Raw genomic sequence first — 19,542 nt, forward strand, 5'->3', positions numbered from 1 at the left:
AAGAATGGTATATTTTGCTAAAGGAAAAAAAAAGAATCATCTAAACTACTTGTAACACCCTCCTCCCCCACATCCCCGCCCAGGCTCATTAATCACAGAAGAGCTGAGAGGGACACCTTGATATCATCTAGTATAACCCCTAGATGTTACACTCCCATTCCTGATGTAAGTGTATTGTCTGCGGGTTTCCTAACCGGAATGCCCCAGGCCTCTCACCACCAAATTCCACCAGTGTGTGTGCATGTCCCAGTTACGGAGTCTGTAGGGTTTTTTTTTTAACAGGCATTCTGACACCAGGGGAAAAGAAGAACGTCGTCTTCACACTAACCGAATCCCCAAAGCAGTCTACCCTTGACATTCACTCATTCACTCATCCAGCCTTTATCACTGACCGCGCCCATGTGCCAGGCAGACAGACAGCTGCTCTTCTTTTGCTAACTTTACCTGCTTCTCTGAAGGCCCAGAGTCCTTTCCCTGAGCGGCTCTCCACTCTCGAGCCATTTCTGCGTATTTCTCCTTTTCTTCCTCCCTCAGAAGCTTTTGGAGATTGAAAAGGTAAAGAAGAGAAGCAGCCGTGAGAATCGAGTGCTCTGGGGCCCCCAGGCAGATGCCCGGACATTACAGGGAGGTGGTTCTGGCGTTGGTTTGCCCAGGGCCACGAACGAGGCCCTTCGGCTTCCTCTGGCAGGGCCAGGCCGCCTGACCTCCTCGAGGCCTTCTGCCCTCCCGCCTCACCCTCCAGCTTGCCCAACTGCCCTGCCCAGCCCTCTCACTCCTCTGCGGCCTTACCGCCCAGTCTGTGGAGCAGTGGGGGATGGCATCAGCGACGCGAGCCACAGGTAGACCTCGCCGTCGTAGTTCGGGGATCTTCTCCTGCACGAAGAAATAGTAAGCATTCCGGCTGGCCTTGCGGTTCGGCATGGCAGAGAGGTCAGGACTCCGGGCCTCAGGCAGCACAACCCACCAGCGCCCTCGCCGGGCTCCCGCCCTAAGTAACCGAGGTAGGCGCCTGCGCACGCAGCCCGCAACTCTCGGCCAATCAGGACGCAGCGCGCAATCGCAGTGACCCGCTGGAGGACAAACAGCCTGAGACTGGAAGATTCCGGCTCGTGCCGCCTTGCGGGTGAGGTGGGGGGAGAGCGAGGGCGTAGGTGTCCAGTGCTTTGATTGGCTGGGTGCGTGGTAGGCGGAGGCATTGTCATGTGGGAGACCTGGAGCAATTTTTGTACATTATTGCGTAATGTGCGACAAGATACGTAGAAAAGAAGAGGAGCTGCGGGTGCTTCCCCGTTTTGCAGGTACAAACCGCCAGCTTTGTGCCAAGCACTGTGAAAAGTGTCGAGTGAGGACATGAGGAACCGGGCACATAAGGTCCTCCTTGTCCTCAAGTTTACAATCTAAAGAGGGGAGAGTATGAAAAACCAGTGAAAACAAAAGTGAATCTTTTAAAAGTGCATTTTAAAATAAGGGTTAGAAAGAAACATACAGGAAGAGGTTGAGATTTAAAATATCCTTGAATAGGCCTGGCGCGGTTGCTCAAGCCTGTAATCCCAGCACTTTGAGAGGCCAAGGCGGGTGGATCACGAGGTCAATAGATCGAGACCATTCTGGTCAACATGGTGAAACCCCGTCTCTACTAAAAATACAAAACATTAGCTGGGCATGGTGGCATATGCTTGTAATCCGACCTACTCAGGAGGCTGAGGCAGGAGAATTGCCTGAACCCAGGAGGCGGAGGTTGCGGTGAGCCGAGATCGCGCCATTGCACTCCAGCCTGGGTAACAAGAGCAAAACTCCGTCTCAAAAAAAAAAAAAAAAAAAAAAAAAAAAAAAAAAAAATCCTTGAATAAAGTTTTATAGATTTCCTCATAAAAGTCTGTCAGTTTTATTCCTAAGTAACAATATTTTTTGAGTTTTTATGAAAAATTTATTTTTAAAAATTGTGTTTTCTAATTGGTTACTGCTGATGTCTAGAGAAGGTACTGATTTTAGTGTTGGTCCTGTGTATTTAGTCATACTACTGATCTCTCACATTAGTTTAAATCGTGCTAATCGGTTCTCTTGGTTTTCTAGTTTTCCAGAGAAAAATCCTTTCTCGGCTCAGATTTCTAAGTGTGTGTATACATGCTGTATCCATATGTTTTAAAATCAAGAATGGCAGTTGAACATTTGCTGAATTTCTGAATCTTTTCAGGTAATCACACAGTTTTATTTTTATTTTTTTAAGACAGGGTCTTACTGTCACTCAGGCTGCAGTGCAGTGGCACAATCTCGGCTCACTGCAACCTAGACCTCCTGGGTTCAAGCGGGACCTCCCACCTCAGCCTCCCGAGTAGTTGAGGCTACAGGTGCACACCACCACGCCCTGGTGATTTTTCTATTTTTTGTAGAGATGAGGTATCCCTATGTTGCCCAGGTTAGTCTCAAACTTCTGGGCTCAAGTGATCTGCCTGCCTAGACCTCCCAAAGTGCTGGAATTACAAGCATAATACTGCACTGGGCCTAATTGCCTAATTTGTTAACATAAAGAATATCGCTAGATTTTTCTAATGTTGATGTATCCTGCCATTCCTAGTATAAACTATTGCTGATCTTGAGGCTTTGCTTATTTTTTAAAAAAACATAATACAGAATTTTGGCTTCCTTGACTGTAGTAATACTGAACTGTGTAGATTTTGTGGTATTTTCCTTACCAAATATTGGTATCAGGGTTGTGTTCTGATTGAATAATAGATGGGACTTATCTATTCCTTGACAGTTTGGTAAGCTTATTAGTAAAACTCTCTGATCCTGTTATATCTTTGGAGGGGAATTCACCTTTAACTACCATTTCAATATCTTTTGTATGGTTTATAGTCTTCTCCGTTTTCCTAGTTTTCTTCACCTAATTTTTATAATTATATTTTCCTAGAAAAAGTTTCTATCTCAATTAGATTTTTCTAGTGTATTGGTATAAAATTTGGCAAGGATCTGAAGCAGCTGAACTTTCATACCTTATTGGTGGGACAACTGCCTGAGTTTCTTATACTTACCATAGGACCCAGCAATTCCATTCTTCTAGGAAAATGAAATTATATATCCACAAAGCCTCGTACATGAAATTTCACAGTAGCACTATTCAAAAGAGCTCCAAGTTGGACAACCCAAATGTTCATCAGCAGGTGAACTGATAAATTATGCGTTCATATAGTAGACTAGTACTCAAGAATGAAAAGGAATGAAGTATTGATAGTCGACATGGATGAATTTTGAAATTTTGTTGAGTGAAAAAAGTCATACATAAAAGTATACATATGATGTGATTCAGTGTATACAAAACTTAAGAAAAGGTAAAACTGTAGGCTCCAGATCAGCAGCTACCTGGAGCCAGGAGGTGGGGAGAGGATATTGAGAACTGACACAGGGAACCTTCTGGGTTGTCAGAAATGTTCTCTACCTTAATTGTGGTGATGGTGGCTATTAATATTATATATTTGTCAATATTCATCAAACTATGGACTTAAAATATGTGCAATTCATTGTGTGTAAGTTATAGTTCAATAAGTTGACTTTAAAAAACAAAAGAATTATTAGCATAAAAATAAATGTAACATTTGATTGTAACTTTAAACACACACACACACACACACCCCTCTTGTCCCCTTCCTTTTCACCCCTAATATTACTTATGTTTTCCAGGTTGTTTTCCTTAATACTTGCCAAATTTTGTTTATTTTATTGATCTTTTAAAAACACTTTTGGTTGTATTGATCCACTTGACAGTTTTTCTTTCCCTTTTCCCACATTTCTGCCTTAAGTTTATTAATTCCTTCTTTCTACTTACTTCAGACTGTTTTGTGTTTCTTTTTTTGTTTGTTTCTTAAATAAAAAGCTTTGTTTAATTCTTTTTCTTGCCTGTTTATTATGTCTCTAATTTCTCCCTTATCTGCGTTAGCTGGAGTGATCAGTATTTTTTTTGCTGTAGTTTCTTTTCCACTGGTTTTAAACTTATACATTCTACTTTTCTTCATTCTGTTGCTACCCATAAATTTTAGTGTACTTGTTTTAAAACTTACATTTTTATCACAACTTTTACAGCTAATACGTATTCATATCCCCTCTTCCCAAATAGACAAGAAGCTTAGAAAATTACTATTTCTTCCCACTCAGACTTCCACTCCACCCACCACCATCCCACTTCTGTCTCCCACATTGGTATCATCTGGGATTTTAGTTTCACATTGCCTTTTTTATAACATTTAGATATGACTGAAGTATAATAAACACAATATATCTAAAGTGTACAATTTGTTGAGTTTAGGCATTATGTATACACCTGTGTAACCATCACTGCCATCAAGATAATGAACATATTCATGCTCGCCTTGGCAGCACATATTCTAAAATTGAACATATCCATCCCCCAAAGTTTCCTCACCACTGCTTTACGATACTTGAAGTTGCCCATGGCTTACCGATGCTCTGTTCATTTTTTCCCTTCAGTCTTTTTTCTCTCTTTCATTTTGCAGCGTCCATTGCTGTCTTTGTATTTACTAATGTTTTCTTCTGTAATGCTAAGCTGCATTAATCCCATCCAGTGTATTTTTCATATCGGATTATTTATTTTCATCTCTAGAAGTTGATTGGGTATTTTTTAAAAAAATCTTAAAATCTTTAAGCATATCTCTCCTGAACATCGTCTATCCTTCCTCTACATTTTTAAACATGGAATACAGTTGAAACATGTAATATAATTATAATAATCGTTAATTCTTGTCTACTCATTCTATTATCTGTTTCATTTCTGGGTCTGTTTCTACTGATTGATATTTCCTCTTATAGGTTTTATTGTCCTGCTTCTTTGTATGCTTGGTAATATTTGATTGGATGCTGGTAATTGAAAATTTTACCCTGTTTAATACTGCATATTTCTACATTCTTATAAATATTCTTGGGCTTTGTTCTGGGACACAGTTCTGTTACTTGGAAACAGTTTGAGGCTGGTTTTCACTCTTCTTAGGCTTGCTTTTCTGCTCTGTTATTTGAGATCAGAGCAATCTTTAAAGCTAATTTTCTTCTCTACTGATACAACTTCTTTTTGAGTACTGTACTTGATATTCCATGAAATTTGGAGCCAAATTCCTCTTTGGCTGATGGGAATACAGACTATTTCTAGTCCTATGTGAATTCCAAGGATGGTTACTTGTAATCCTTTCAGGTTGTTCTTTCTTTGGCTCTCTATAGTTTCTTCCCACACATGCACTAATCAGTATTCAGCTCAAGCTTCAAGGGAGATCCTTACCACATCTCCAGAGCTTTCTTTTTTTTTTTTTTTTTTGTCATTATGCTGTTCCCTTGTTTCTGGTACTCTGCCCTGCAAACTCTACCCACTGTGGCACACCTAGACACGCAACTCCATCTGCTCAACCCAGGGAGACTCCACTGGGCTCTGCCTAAGTAACCCATTTTGATATTGCTTTCCGATACTCTCTCCAGGCAGCAGCCTCTGGTAATCACAGAGCTCACCTTGTTTGTGCTGTTCTTTAAGGGATTACTCATCTCTGCTCCCTGATGTCCAGTGCCTGGAAACATTGTTTCATATGTTTTGACCAGTTTATTAGGTTGGTGCAAAAGTAATTGCAGTTTTGTTTCAGGGTACTGAATACATTCATTTCCTGTTACTTCACCTTGGGCAAGATGGCTTTTTCATATTTTAACATTTTTAAAACCATATTTAGATTTAACTACTGAATTTCTATATAGTTGATCAGGGAAAACCTCTGTGAGGAGCAGGTGACTTTTATAATGAGAAAGGATGGAAGGAATAGAGCTAATCATGTGAAGAATTGAAAAAGAGAATTCTTGACAGAGGGAATAGTATGTCTAAAAGCCTCAGGGGATAAAGAATTGGGTGTCTTCAGAACAGATGGAAGACTGGTTATTAGTGCTGCTGTGCTGTATCCTGTCAGGCAGAGAATGGTGCCTGCCGAGGCTGGAGTGATCAACAGGGATCTGGGATTGACCGTGACCACTTAAGGGGTTCAAGTATTGCTCTAAGTACAATTGATGTTCATTTAGGGAGTTATTTTATATTTATTTATTTTTGAGATGGAGTCTCACTCTGTAGCCCAGGCTGGAGTACAGTGGCAGGATCTCGGCTCACTGCAACCTCCGCCTCCCAGGTCCTGGTTCAAGTAATTCTCCTACCTCAGCCTCCCTAGTAGCTGGGATTACAGGTGTGAGCCACCATGCCTAGCTAATTTTTGTATTTTTTAGTAGAGACGGGGTTTCACCATGTTGGCCAGTCTGGTCTTGAACTCCTGACCTCGTGATCCACCTGCCTCGGCCTCCCAAAGTGCTGGGATTATAAGTGTCAGCCAATTTGCCTGGCCCATTTATTTTTAATTGAGAGATAAAATAGTATATATTTATTGTGTACAACATGTTTTGAAATATGTATATGTTGTGGAATGGCTAAATTAAATGAACTAACATATGCAATACTTCACCTACTTACACTTTTTCTGTGGTGAGAACACTTGAAGTCTACTCTATTTAAGGGTTTTAAAAAACAGGTCATGTTTTCTATTTGGAGAAAGGATTCAAAGCAGTAAGAATGGGCATGGTGAGACCAGTTAGGAAGCTCCTTTAGGAGTCCATGTCAGTGATGATGGCAACCTCGAACAGAAAAGAAAGGCTGTGCTGAAATTTTATTTTCGGAAAAATAGAACTAGCTTATGGATTGGTTGTGGGAGTAAGAAAAAGGAGGAGTCCTAGGATTTTGGCTTCAGTAACCCACTGGCAAACAGTGCTTTTACTAAAATAGGGAGGACTTTGGGGCAGAGGGAGCCAGTGCTAATACCAAGTGCTAATTCCAAGGTCCAAAGCCAAAGCTGCCAACTCCCAGTAATTTATATTATCTGCTCCTGTCTTTTTTTTTTTTTTTTTTTTTTTTAAGACACGCTCTCACTCTGTCATCAAGGCTGGAGTGCAGTGGCATAATCACAACTAACTGCAGCCTCAGTCCTGTGGGCTCAAGTGATCCTCCCACCTCAGTCTCTCAAGTAGCTGGGACTACAGGTGTGTGCCACCATGCCCAGCTAATTTTTGTAAAAACTGGGTTTCACCATGTTGCCCAGTCTGGTTGCAAACTTCTGGGCTCAAGTGATCTGCCTGTCTCAGCCTCCCAAAGTGCTGGGATTACAGGTGTGAGCCACTACTCCTCTCCTTCTTTGATAAAATTGATTTTTTTTCTTTTTTTCTTTTTTTTTTTTTTTTTTTGAGTCAGAGTCTTGCTCTGTCGCCCAGGCTGGAGTGCAATGGCGTAATCTCACCTCACTGCAACCTCCGTCTCCCAGGTTCAAGTGATTCTCCTGCCTCAGCCTCCCAAGGAGCTAGGATTACAGATGCACACTACCACATCTGGCTAATTTTTGTATTTTCAGTAGAGACTGGGTTTCACCATGTTGGTTAGCCTGGTCTCAAACTCCTGACTTTGTGATCCACCCACCTCAGCCTCCCAGAGTGCTGGGATCATAGGCATGAGCCACTGTGCCTGGTCTGATGAAACTGATTTTTTCCCCATTTTACTTAAGTCCTATATAAACAGAACGGCTTTCTCCACTTTCCAACTAGACTGATTTTTTTCTATTCAGAAATTCTAAAGGGTGGCAGGTTTGGGTTGAAGTATGTGAAGGGGGTGGATGAAGAGTTCTATTACGGACATGTTCATTTTGAGATGCCTACTATATATTCAAGTAGAGATGTCAAGTAAGCAACTGACCATGTATAAGTCTGGAGTTCTCGGCTTGAGAAAGAATTCACAAGTAAGCCACATAAAGATGGTATTTAAATTCATGAACTAGATGAAATCACTAAGAAGAGAGTGAAGAAAGAGAGGAAAAAGGATCCAGGATGGAGTCCTGAGGAACTCTAGCATTTACAAGCCAGAGAAGGAAGATCCAGTAAAGATGACTGAGAAGAACATGTGAAAAAGTAGGAAGAAAGGCAGAAAAACCAGGAGAGCGGAATGATTTCAGTAGCGAGTGGTTCATTTATTCAATAGATATTTATTAAGAACCTACTGAATACCAGTCTATTTTAAGCACAAGAATGGATTGAATAGAACAAAGCTTATAATAGAAAAAAAAGGCAATAGATAAATAAGCTATTACGTATATAACAAGATGTCAGATATCTTATTGGACAATAAGTCCAATGAAGAAAAACAATGCAAGATATGGGAATAGCAGCAAATAGAGGGTAAATTTTTAGGGTAGTTAGTAAAGGTCCTATATAAGGAAATGAAATTTAAGCAAAGACTGGAAAGAAATGAGCAAGCAAACCATCAAGATATCTGGGGAAGAGCATTCCAGGCAGAAAGAATAACAAGTGCAAAGGCTCTGAGGTGGGAGCACATCAGATATGTTTGAGGAACAGCAAAATCAGTCATGTAGCTGAAGTAAAGTGAGTGAGGTGGAAAGTAGAGAGAATATTAGAGCGTGAGTTAGGGCCAGATCATATAGGATTTACAAGGCCGCCATAAAGACTTTAGATTTTTGTCTAAATGGAGGAAAACTATTGGAGGTTTGGGTGACTATTATTTCTTTTTTTAAAATGAAGTATGAGGTGTGATTATCAGCCAAGTAAGTCTTACGCAAACCACTGAAGAGCACCACAAGTGTTCTTGGAAAATGTGGCTGAGTTTTTCCTGATGGTAGTTTAAGTGAAGGCCCAACACTATTCAGTGTGCATCTTCCTTCCTGTGCTAATAATAATAATAGTAGTAATAATAGGTGATATTCATTGCAAGCTACATCCAGCTCTCTGCTAAACACTCCACAAGGGTTATCTCATCTCCCTTTCACAACAACCCTATGAAACAGATTCCATGATTATCCCCATATTGCAGGAAAGGAAATTGAGGCTTAGAGTGGTGAAGTGACTTCCTCATGCCACACAGCCTTTGAGTGACTCTGACATCTGTGAGATCCCTGCTTAACACTCATTCCAATCTGTTTATCTTAGATCTTCAAGGTTGTTTATTACCTGATGCTTTGCCAAAGTTAAGACAGAAATTTCTGAGTACCATCTAGACATTGTCTGAATGTTCTCTCAGATTCTTTAGTGACTTATACTGATGTCTGGTTGATTCCTCCTGCTTGCAGTATACATGTGAATTCTACCTCTTGTGACTCCTTGTAATGTCTCTCTCAATTGATGTTTTCGTTTTCTTTGTGCTGCCCCTTGTTAGGTGCTTGTTACTTCTTGGGATCTTGTAATGAGCTCTCCCACGGAAGAGACCTCTCTCTCTCTCCGTCAATTCATCCTACACCCTGTGGCCACAATACCTTTGCCGAGACACAGGTCTGATCTTGTTCTACTTAGAAATTCGCATGGATGGTACATTGCCTGTAGAATTACATCCAGATCTGGTAGCCTGGTTTCCCCTGTTGAACCTCAGCCTAGCTTTCCAGCCTTATTGCTGATTGTGCCTTTTGTAAATCCATGCTCTGTGTAGAAGTTCCTATTCTCACCTCTGCCTGTTGCTTGTGCATCTGTACTACCTTCTGCTCACTCTCTGCCGCTAGAAATTCTGTCCAGATGATGTTTAAAGCTTAGCTCTGGGGTCACCTGTTAATGAAGATATCTCTGACCAGCATTACTGATAAATAATTGGTCCCCCACTTAATTTTCCTACCAAACTGGTACATGTCCTAACACAAGCACTCATACTATCATACTTAAAGACCACATATTTGCCTCCTTCCCTCCTTCTCTACACACATGGTGACAACTCAAATGTAAGCTCTTTGACATAAGGGACTGTGACTCATTCATCTTTGAATTCGTATTCACTTTTAATTTCTAGATAGCATAGTGTCTAGAATATAGTAAGCATTCAATAAATGTGTGTGGAATAAATGAATGAATTCAGGGAAGAGAAAAGGAGAGGCGATGAGGAAGAGGGAAGATGAATACACTAGGGGCAGTTTGTAATTAATTAGACAAGTACATAATGATCATCTGTATGTATAAGGTACCTACTCAGAATTGGGGAAGGGATACAGAATTAACATTTCTAGGAGAGATCCTCACCCTGCTACTTCAACACACAAATTAAGGTTGCTGTTTTCTAACCCTGGTCTTTAAAGCCCACATGCCCTTCTCTTGCTTGAGCTATTATTTTCATGGTACTCAATCTTCTGGCCTTCTTATTGTAGCTCTCTTCCCTGCCTATTTTCTGGGGGTGAGGTCATCAGATGACATATTTGTTCTGGCTCATTTCCCTCTCTCGGGTTCTGTTTTTGACCTTTGCCAGGGACTAAGGCCTCGAGGAGAATGCATAGGGCTGGGCTCTGAGAAACAATCATCTGGCTAAATTACCAAGACTCAGAGCCTAAGGCAGCTTCATCTTATAATCTATAGGCAGCCAGTTCCCCTTTCTTCCTATAGCCTTTGGGCTGTAGGGGGCTGCTTGACCACTGGAAGAAGAATTGCTCTGCTGCTCATCTTGCGGGCTGTCAATGCTGTTCTGGTCTCCAAAGGATGCTAACAATGAAATAAAAACAGAAACAAAAGCAAAAACTGGAGGCAGGGCTCCTAAAAGAGCATTGACCTTCATCTCTGGCTGTGTAACTTACAAAGAAATTACAGGTTGAACTGTCAGTCAGTAAAAGCTCCCAAGGCTCAACTGCTTATAATTAACTTGATTAACTGCTCACGATTGTGACATAATGAGAGCAGGTGTACATTTGGGGGCTTTGTATCTGGCTAAAGATACAGACCCGACAAAACACCTGTCACTCCTTCTTGCTTCTTTCCTTTCTCCAGGGATATCCTAGAGACTGGAGAACAAATTGACAATGAGTGAATTTTGGCATGGGCACAGCTTTTGTCCAGCACCTTTTCCTATATTATAGAAATATTACAGGGTATAGAAAGTTATAGGCTGGGCACAATGGGTCACACTTGTAATCCCAGCACTTTGGGAGGCTGAGGTGGGAGGATCACTTGAGCCCAGGAGTTTGAGACCAAACTGGGCAACATAGCAAGATGCAGTCTCTCAAAAAAAAAAAAAAATTAAAATTCGCTGGGCATGGTGGTGTGCACTTGCAGTCCCAGCTACTTGGGAAGCTGAGGGAGGAGGACAGCACTGAGCTAGGAGTTCAAGGTTGCAGTGAGCTATGATGGCACCACTCAGTCTAGTCTGAGTGAGAGAGTCAGACCCTGTGTCTAAAAGAAAGAAAGAAAATTATAAAGAAAAAAATGAATGATGATCTTCCCAGAGATAATCATTGTTACCGATTTGTTGTCTTCTTTGTCCCTTTTAAACGTATTTTTTCATATTTGATACCAAGCTTAAATATACCTTTATGTTCTTTTTTTCTGCACATTATCCTTGAATGGACCTGTCTAGGGAAAACATTGGTAGAGAGCTAATTCAGGAAAGTTCTGCCCCACTGTTGAGCAGGATCTAGCCTTAGGAAGGGGCACACAAAACATCACCTAATTCAGCATCCAGCACCACCAGTCCAAGACTAGATTGATCTGCTGGAAGTACATGGAATTTTCAACACATTCGCCCAGACTTTTACTTATTATATACTTTCCACTGTTCTTGGCAGTTCAGATTTCATTTTTTCTTTCTTTCTTTCTTTTTGGCATAATGCATCTGTTTATTTGCATTTCTTTTCTTTAAAGCATCTTCTTAATGAAACAACTTATTCCTCAACATGAAAGGACTTCAAGATTGAAAATGTTTCCAGTAGTCAGTATAGGGTTCCTAGAGTCTTCAGGTTTTTTTTTAGTTCCTTGGTTTAATTTAGGTTAACTTACAACTCATTGAGGGTGGTTTTGAAGGTATGGAGAATGGGAAAGATAACAAACCTAAAACGTAGGAAGAGAAAAAATAGATGGACCAAACTTACATGAGAAAAATGGTATCCGCTTCAGAGTCATACTTTATATATTCCTCTTGAAATGCAGGATCAGAGAAGAATAAATATGATTTCATCTGTGTGCTTTAAACAGACTTAGGTTAGGCAGTATTCATGTGCATGCATGCCTGTGTGTCTGCAATGAAATCATGTTTTAAAGACGATTCAGCTACATTATATTTATAACTATGTGGTTGCTACCAGCTACCAGCATGTCTCCTTGCAGTGGTTCACTTCTCTTTTCTGTGTCCTAATTCTGTTCTAAAGATTAGAACTTTGCTGAAGCAGCCTGTTAGTCCCCTCCACCACACACATACAATCTCAGCTGTGGCTTCCTGGGAATCTTGTTCTGGTTCCACACAGGTCCTTGTTCTGACACATTTGTCTTGTTGCAGTAGAAAGTTTGAAGTAAGGCCGGGCGCGGTGGCTCAAGCCTGTAATCCCAGCACTCTGGGAGGCCGAGGCGGGTGGATCACGAGGTCAAGAGATCGAGACCATCCTGGTCAACATGGTGAAACCCCGTCTCTACTAAAACTACAAAAAAATTAGCTGGGCATGGTGGTGCGTGCCTGTAATTACAGCTACTCAGGAGGCTGAGGCAGGAGAATTGCCTGAACCCAGGAGGCGGAGGTTGCGGTGAGCCGAGATCGCGCCATTGCACTCCAGCCTGGGTAACAAGAGCGAAACTCCGTCTCAAAAAAAAAAAAAAAAAAAGAAAGAAAAGAAAGTCTGAAGTATTGCAGATCCAGACCCCCTCCTTGGCTGTGATGAATCAATCTCTCTATTTGGGCTCCTGTCCTGTTAGGCCAGAACAAATAGACAACTGGAGCTTAACTAGATCCAAGGCTCATTAGAAAACATCAGCTGAACAGCTTCCCAGAACAAAAATATAGTTAGGTATTGCTTCTTAAACATTAATGTGCATCAGAAGCACCTGGAGAAGGTGGTTAAACTGCAGATTTATGGGCTCCACCTGGAGTTTCTGATCTGATTATTTTTAGTAGAGCCTGGGAGTCTGTTTAAGCAAACACAGATTCTGTGATCTGACGATTCTGATACTGGAAGTTCAGAAACCACACTGGGACTCTGGGTGCCATATCCCATTACCCACCACCAATGTGGCAAAATAATACCATTTTCCCATCCTCTTTCCACCTCCATCCCTTAGGCTACATGTTTTGAATCAATCGGTGTACTTCAAAAATTTATATTAACCCTTCATCACCTTGGTAATAACATGTGCAAGGTGATGGAGGGGCACACACTGCGATTCACTCCAGTTTAGCATCCCATTCAGGATAGCCTGGGCTCCACTCATCAGGAAGATTCGGGATTCACCATGTGTACCTCTCTGGCTATAAAGCAGACATGCAGGGTACTACATGGAAAACACATTTCTGGGATGATGAACAAGGCACCTGCATTCTGTGATTCATTGTGGCACAAACTCTGCAAGTCTCCTGATTCCTTGTTCAACTACACAAAGACACCTCCTCTGAGCAGACGTGAGTTCACCTCTGGGGGCATTCACGTTCCACTTCATATACACATCCAGGCTCCCTTCACTCAGTTCATCTCCGATCTTTCACATGTATAAACTTGCTTGTATGTCCAAGTTTTGCATAAAATGCCATTTGTTTTGAGACAAGGTGTCACTCTGTCACCCAGGCTGGAGTCCAGTAATGTGGTCACAGCTCACTGAGGCCTCAACCTCCCAGATTCAAGTGATCCTCTCACCTCAGCCTCCTGAGTAGCTAAGACTACAGGAATACACAACCACATCTGGCTAATTTTTGTATTTTTGTAAAGATTGGGTTTCACCATGTTACTTAGGCTGGTCAAATTCCTCAGCTCAAACGATCCACCCACCTCAGCCTCCCAAAGTGCTGAGGTTACAGGTGTGAGCCACTGCACCTGGCTAAAATACCTTTGTTATGTATGCTTAGATAATAAACACTATTCAAGCTGTTTTGTGCACTGTGTGTGGCACACACACGTACATGCAATAAATGGCAGAGCATAATACAAACATATCATCATCCTCAACTTTCTGGTGTAGATGTTCTTTTTCTTTTCCTTTTTTTTTTGAGACAGAGTCTCGTTCTTTTGCCAGGCTGGAGTGTAGTGGCACAATCTCAGCTCACTGCAACTTACACCTCCTGGATTCAAGTGATTCTCCTGACTCAGCCTCCTGAGTAGCTGGGATTACAAGTGCATGCCAGCACACCCAGCTAATTTTTGTGCTTTTAGTAGAGAAGGGGTTTCACGATGTTGGCCAGGCTGGTCTTGAAATCCTGATCTCAGGTGATCCACCCGCCTGGCCTCCCAAAGTGCTGGGATTACAGGTGTGAGCCACCACACCCGGCCCATGCACCATGTGTTCTTTTTATGGTGCAGAAAGCATATGCTTTAGAGTCAGATTCAAATCCTGGCTCTGCCACTTACTAGCTACCTGATCTTAGAGAAGCTAGTTAAATGCTCTGGGCCTAAGTTCCCTCTTTAGGGTTATATGAGAAGGCTTGTAAAACATGTGGATCTTTGCCTAGAACTTAATAGGAAACCCACAAATGTTAGGTGCCTCCTATGTTTTTTTATTCTTCTGTATATGAAAGGAAATAGTCCTCAAATTTCTCTCATGCAGTACATAGCACAAAACATCATCCTGGCCAAAATAAAGAGTTTATGAAAGGATATTGGGTGGTTCAAAGAATTGTCAGGAAGGCAAAGAGCCAAGTGTAGAAGAGGGGCTGGAATGAGAGCCTACAAGACCACAGTCAAAATCACACCTTGGAGCATCCTGGTGGCTTAACCTCTGCCACAGCTGATTGTGTACACTGGATGGTGCTGCTGCCTGGGTGACAAAATCACTTCTCCACTGTCCTTATTCCTTATGTCCACCACTTGCTCCATAATAAAAAAGCTCTGAGGGAGAGGTCAGCCTGGCCATGCCAGAGGCCCGGGTCTGCACTCCAGCTGGGATGGTCAGGGAGGTGGCTCTAGACTTTCTGGCTTCTGCAGTTGGAATTTTTCAAAATAAGAAGGGAATTCAAATGTCAAGCAGCCATAAAAGACAGCTGTCCAGGGTCTACTCTTACCATTTCTCACATGTTCACATATCCTCCCTGTCTGCATACACATTCACTCTTAGGTGTAGTCTTGTCTGTTCCAGGAACTACCCTCCAGCCTGGCATTACTCTGTTTTCAGATGCCACTTGAGACCTTTCTGCTTTGTCTCTTTGCCCAGAATGCCCCCGTCTGCTCCCTTTCCACCAGGGACCCTTGAACCGCGAAAATCTTGCCCTTTCTGCAAATGCCAACTTAGATGTTACCTCTACTTTATCGTGGTGCCCCCTCCCCACCCACGACTAACTCCTTCCTCTATGTTCCCAAGGCACTTTCTCTATGTCTCCATTATTGCCCTTGCCCCGTTTTACTACCAATAAGTATCATGTCTTCAACGGTCTGACCTTCCTCCCTTTCCTGGACCTAAGATGAGACTCCTAAGGACAGGAAGTCTATCTCATTCCACTTCGTAGCCTTGGTTCTTAGCACCTAGTAGAGGCTTCACATATATTTCTTAAGCAAATCATACATTTCTCAGTTGTCTCTCAACACATACATTTTGAGACCTAAGACAAATCCGTCTGAAAATTAGGAATAATCCATGTGAATGCGTGCTGCCAACTATAAAGTGTTGGATGGAATTAAGCTGTCATCATTATTTATCTCATTCTGGTTTTACATATTTTCTGTTAAAGGGCTGAATGCCCTTATTCTACCTCATATTTTAACAGGAAAAAGTAATGACGTGAGAGTCCCGCCTACCTTTTCCAATTCTGCGGAGACTCCTGCCTGGCTCCCTGCACTGTCGAAAAGGAAACCAGACGGAGGGGCGGGGGTCCCGCAGAAGCGAACGGTCTAGCCTAGAGTACCTGCTAGTTAAGTCCCGTAAGAAGTTAATGCCAAGTCCCCGCCGTCCCCCACCCTCGCCGCTGTCGCTCTCTCTCGGTTCAGGTTGCTGTGGCGGCCCGCAGACACAGGCACCCCTTGTTCGAGTCCCCAACCCGCGTTCTCGCCGGGGTTCCCGAGCGCGGGCGTCCCTGGGAGAAGCCGCGATGGTCGCTCCCCGCTCAGCGCGGCCCGCGGGGCGGCCCCTCCCGCGCCTCTCGCCGGCTGCCCCCCTGCGGCCCCCTCTCCCCGCGTGGCCTCGGTCACTCCGCGCTGCCCTCCGGGACGCCGGGGGCTGGCACGTGACCGAGAAACTTTGGCAGCCGGGGCAGCGGGCGACGGGGCGGAGGCGCGGGAGGCGGCGCGGCGGCCGAGCTCCCCCGCGCGGCGGGCTCTGCGGCGGAGAGACGCTCGCCCCGCGCCGCGCTGCCTGGGCGTGCGGAGGCGCCGCCGAGCGCAGCGCGGTTCCCGGAAGCCCGCGGCAGCGCGCGCTCCGCCGGCGGCGCGATCCAACCCCCGGCCCCGCCTGCGCGCCCGGCCCGGCGGGCGCTGCGCCCAGGGACGCCCGGTGCCCGCCGCTGCGCTGCCGCGGGGTGACAGCCATCCTTCTGTTCCAGCCGTTTCCCACTTTCCTCACTCCGTAATCCGGATGGGAAGTTGGGGAAGATGGACAGGGTCTTGCTGAGGTGGATTGCTCTTTTCTGGCTAACAGGTAAGAGTCCTTTTCTACAGAAACCAAGAACTTTGTATATGCCTGTCGTGGTTCTGTTCTCACCCCACCCCCATTTTCCTCCCTACTGACCGTGTTTAAAGCTGCTTATCAGTCTGGTGGAAAGTGGGGGAGGGGGCTGTGTGTGTGTGTGTGTGTGAATGATGGGGGCGGCAGGGGAGAAGCCCAATGACAAGTGAGACGCATCTAGATGCAGGTGTTTGACTCATTGGCGCTGAGGTTGTTCTTTCGAATGTGCATTTCCCCCTCATGAAAAGGTTCTTCGGTCTTATCCTGAGTTGTAATGCTGTGAGCCCTGGGAAAAGCCTGGCTGGAATAAAAGAAGCTCAGAGGGAGCTGATGAATTAAGTGAACTGGTTTTCTGGAGGTGGAGGCTGGAGGACTGTCTCCTTAATTTCTTCCCTAGAGAAGGTGGGAGATCCGGGGCATTCTCTCTGTGGCTCTCTGGAGGGTGCAAGGAACTGGAGGTGGGGAAGGAGATGGGGATAGAACCTTAACTGGTTATGGACTTCAGGGCCTGTTCTCTCTCACTTGGTATCTGGGGAGTGGTCCCAAATGATAATTAGAAAGCAGAAGAGCCTTTCTAATAGGTGCACTTCTCACTACCTAAAAGATAATTTGCAGAGAGATTGAGAGGCATTGGGCTTCTCCCCAGCACCAGAATCACTGGTCTAGCTGGGTCTTCTGTGTCCTCCCTCCTATTTGGTGAACTTTCTTCCCATTCTTCTGGGGTCAGGAGATGCTCTTGTTCTTAACCCATTTCCCCACAAGAGGACTCCGATTCCCTGTGGTTAAGGAATGTGGGGCCTTGGGGTGGCCGCCCTGAGAGATTCTCAAAGCAGCCCTGCTGAAGGGAGTGGGATGGGAGTGAGGAAGGTCTGGATAGCTTGGACTGGGTCAGAGGCAACCATTCAAATTAAGGTGGAGGCAGAATGATGGAAGAAATGGAACAAGGGGTCAGAAGGGTGAGGATGGGATGGAGTGGAAGGCAGGAGAGAAAAGGGAAAATAGCACCACATGAGAAGTTTGTCTCCTCTAGGGTCACCAACCAGATGATCTGGACAAAATCAAGGCACTAGGCAAAGGGGAACAAGCTTAAAATAGCTAAAACAAGTCATGGAAAGAGGGTAAAATACATTTAGCAAAAAAAGGCAAATACCCCATTTCCCTTAGCTTCAGAATAAGATTCTTGATTGCCTAAATATTTTTCCCATTTCAAATGAAATGCCCCTAATATTGCTCTTGCCCTATTGCTGGGTTTAGGCTGGGGGAGGCACCCTCAGCAGAGTTAGCCTCTTCTTTTGGCTGCTTTGAGTTCATCCCTCCCACATTATTCAAATATGAATCATCTCTAATTTCAGGGTTTGGCTGATCCATGCCTCCCAGCTCCCCTGGCCTCCGAGTGCCTTCCACTCCCACCCTCCCTGATTCTTCACATCCTTAACCTGCCTCTATTCTCGGGCACTTAGTCCTTGAGCCTGTATCAGCACCTCCCTGAAGTCAGCCAGACATCTGGGGAGGGGTCCCTGAGTTAGAGGTGCTCTTACAGACACCTTGGGGTCTGCGTAAAATAAGTACTCTGGGGGTTTGCAGGGAGTGAGAGAAGAAGGGAAACAGCTCTCTTTAGATGGCTCACAGCTTTTTATGAAACGGAATCACGTTACTGGAGGGGACCACAGGAACTGTAGTTCAGCGATCTCAGTTTACAGAGATGGAGTCCTAGAGAGGCAATATGCACATAGCACGGTCATGACTGATTTGGGACTAGATCCCAGTTCTCCCAAACCCCAGGCCAGTCTCATTCGCCCTCTCCCAAGCTGCCCCTCTGGGCTTTTTGCTGGAGGGCTTTGTGTTTTATTTTTGTTTTGTGGGAGGTGATGCTTTGTGCCTTCTGCCACCTGCACCTGGAGAGGCTGTTCTGCTTGGAATCAGGCAACAGGTTAGTTATCAGGGCCAGCTCAGCTGTCAGATGGCTGGGGATTCTTCGCTCTGAAAGTGAGACTGACTCCTGGGATCCCATTGATCATCCTCTGCTCGCAGCTCCTGCTTTCCCCTCATCCTGTCACTGCTGTCAGAGGTGTGGACAGACAAGCTGCCTCTCAGCCTGAGCAAGTAGAGGAGCAAACAATGGCGGCTGGGGAGGGGAGGGAGGAGACAGAAGCAGACAAGGAGGAGATGAATTCAGACTCATTCTTCACAGAGAACCATGCGAGGAAAAGGTGAGAAATTTTAGTCCAGCCCAATCAATGAATTCTCTCTTGAGGGGGTGGTAGAAAGGAAGGGAGACAGGGAAGGACAGATTAAAAAATGAGACAGAGAACCAGGAAAAAAAAAAATCCACATTTATTCTCCTTCTCCCTCCCTTTCTCTCCCTACCATCTCTCTCCCCTCCCTCTCTATTTCTCCTCCCCTCCCCTCTCCTCCTGTTTCTCTTTTTTAATGCAGGCTGAGCAATTTCTAATCAACACTTCAGGGTTTTTTTCCTCCAGGCTCTAGCAGCTCCTTCCTTGTCTTTCATTACTAAAATTCCATATTTCTTCCTGTTATATATTTAGCCTCATGGTTTCTTACTGCCATTGTGATGTTGCTTCCCATAATACATTGGTTTTGTTATTGTTGCTGTTGTTGTTGTTGTTGTTGTTGTTGTTTTGAACAAAACAAAATGCTTACCAGCTGCTATTTTAGCAACAGGTGCCATCTAGCAATAAGACTTGAAGGAGGGTTCACTCTGTCTTTGTTCCTGAATATGGGTGGTGTTTCATCCTTTCCTGGCAGCAGAGGCTGTGAGAAACGCTGGAGCTGTGTCGGCACTCTGGGAACCCACTCCCGGAGCAAGTGATATGTTTTCCTGGAGGCTCCTTTGCTATCTGTGATAAGGATTGTATGTGATGGATTTGCATTTCTTTTTTTTCCTTTTCTTTTCTTTTTTCTTTTTCTGAGACAGAG

General features: G+C 44.1%; 2 protein-coding genes across 11 annotated transcripts in view; one reads left to right on the plus strand and one right to left on the minus strand.

Moving 5' to 3' along the window:
- Positions 1-16,309, minus strand: part of MAEL (maelstrom spermatogenic transposon silencer) — a 45,930-nt gene extending 29,621 nt beyond the window's left edge. The window contains exons 1-4 of one of the 2 annotated variants that reach the window (XM_010338685.3): positions 15,744-16,309; positions 11,910-12,002; positions 790-873; positions 445-537 (exon numbers count right to left, since the gene is read on the minus strand). In XM_010338685.3, coding sequence (XP_010336987.1) covers positions 445-501 — 57 coding nt within the window. In that variant the 5' untranslated portion in view covers positions 502-537; positions 790-873; positions 11,910-12,002; positions 15,744-16,309. Of the gene's footprint in view, positions 1-444; positions 538-789; positions 1,409-11,909; positions 12,003-15,743 lie in introns of those variants that run through there. The other variant, XM_003928079.4, reaches the window with a different exon arrangement.
- Positions 16,267-19,542, plus strand: part of ILDR2 (immunoglobulin like domain containing receptor 2) — an 80,605-nt gene continuing 77,329 nt past the window's right edge. For 3 of the 9 annotated variants that reach the window (XR_012515072.1, XM_039459994.2, XM_074390032.1), the window contains exon 1: positions 16,269-16,578. Coding sequence is in view for 8 of the 9 variants with exons in the window: in XM_039459994.2 (XP_039315928.1) it covers positions 16,533-16,578 (46 nt within the window). In the remaining variant the exon portion in view is untranslated. Of the gene's footprint in view, positions 16,579-17,146; positions 18,813-19,542 lie in introns of those variants that run through there. The other 6 variants (XM_074390030.1, XM_074390031.1, XM_074390029.1 and 3 more) reach the window with 5 other exon arrangements.

This window comes from Saimiri boliviensis, chromosome 19 (genome assembly GCF_048565385.1).
Source record: "Saimiri boliviensis isolate mSaiBol1 chromosome 19, mSaiBol1.pri, whole genome shotgun sequence".
Lineage (NCBI taxonomy): Eukaryota > Metazoa > Chordata > Mammalia > Primates > Cebidae > Saimiri > Saimiri boliviensis.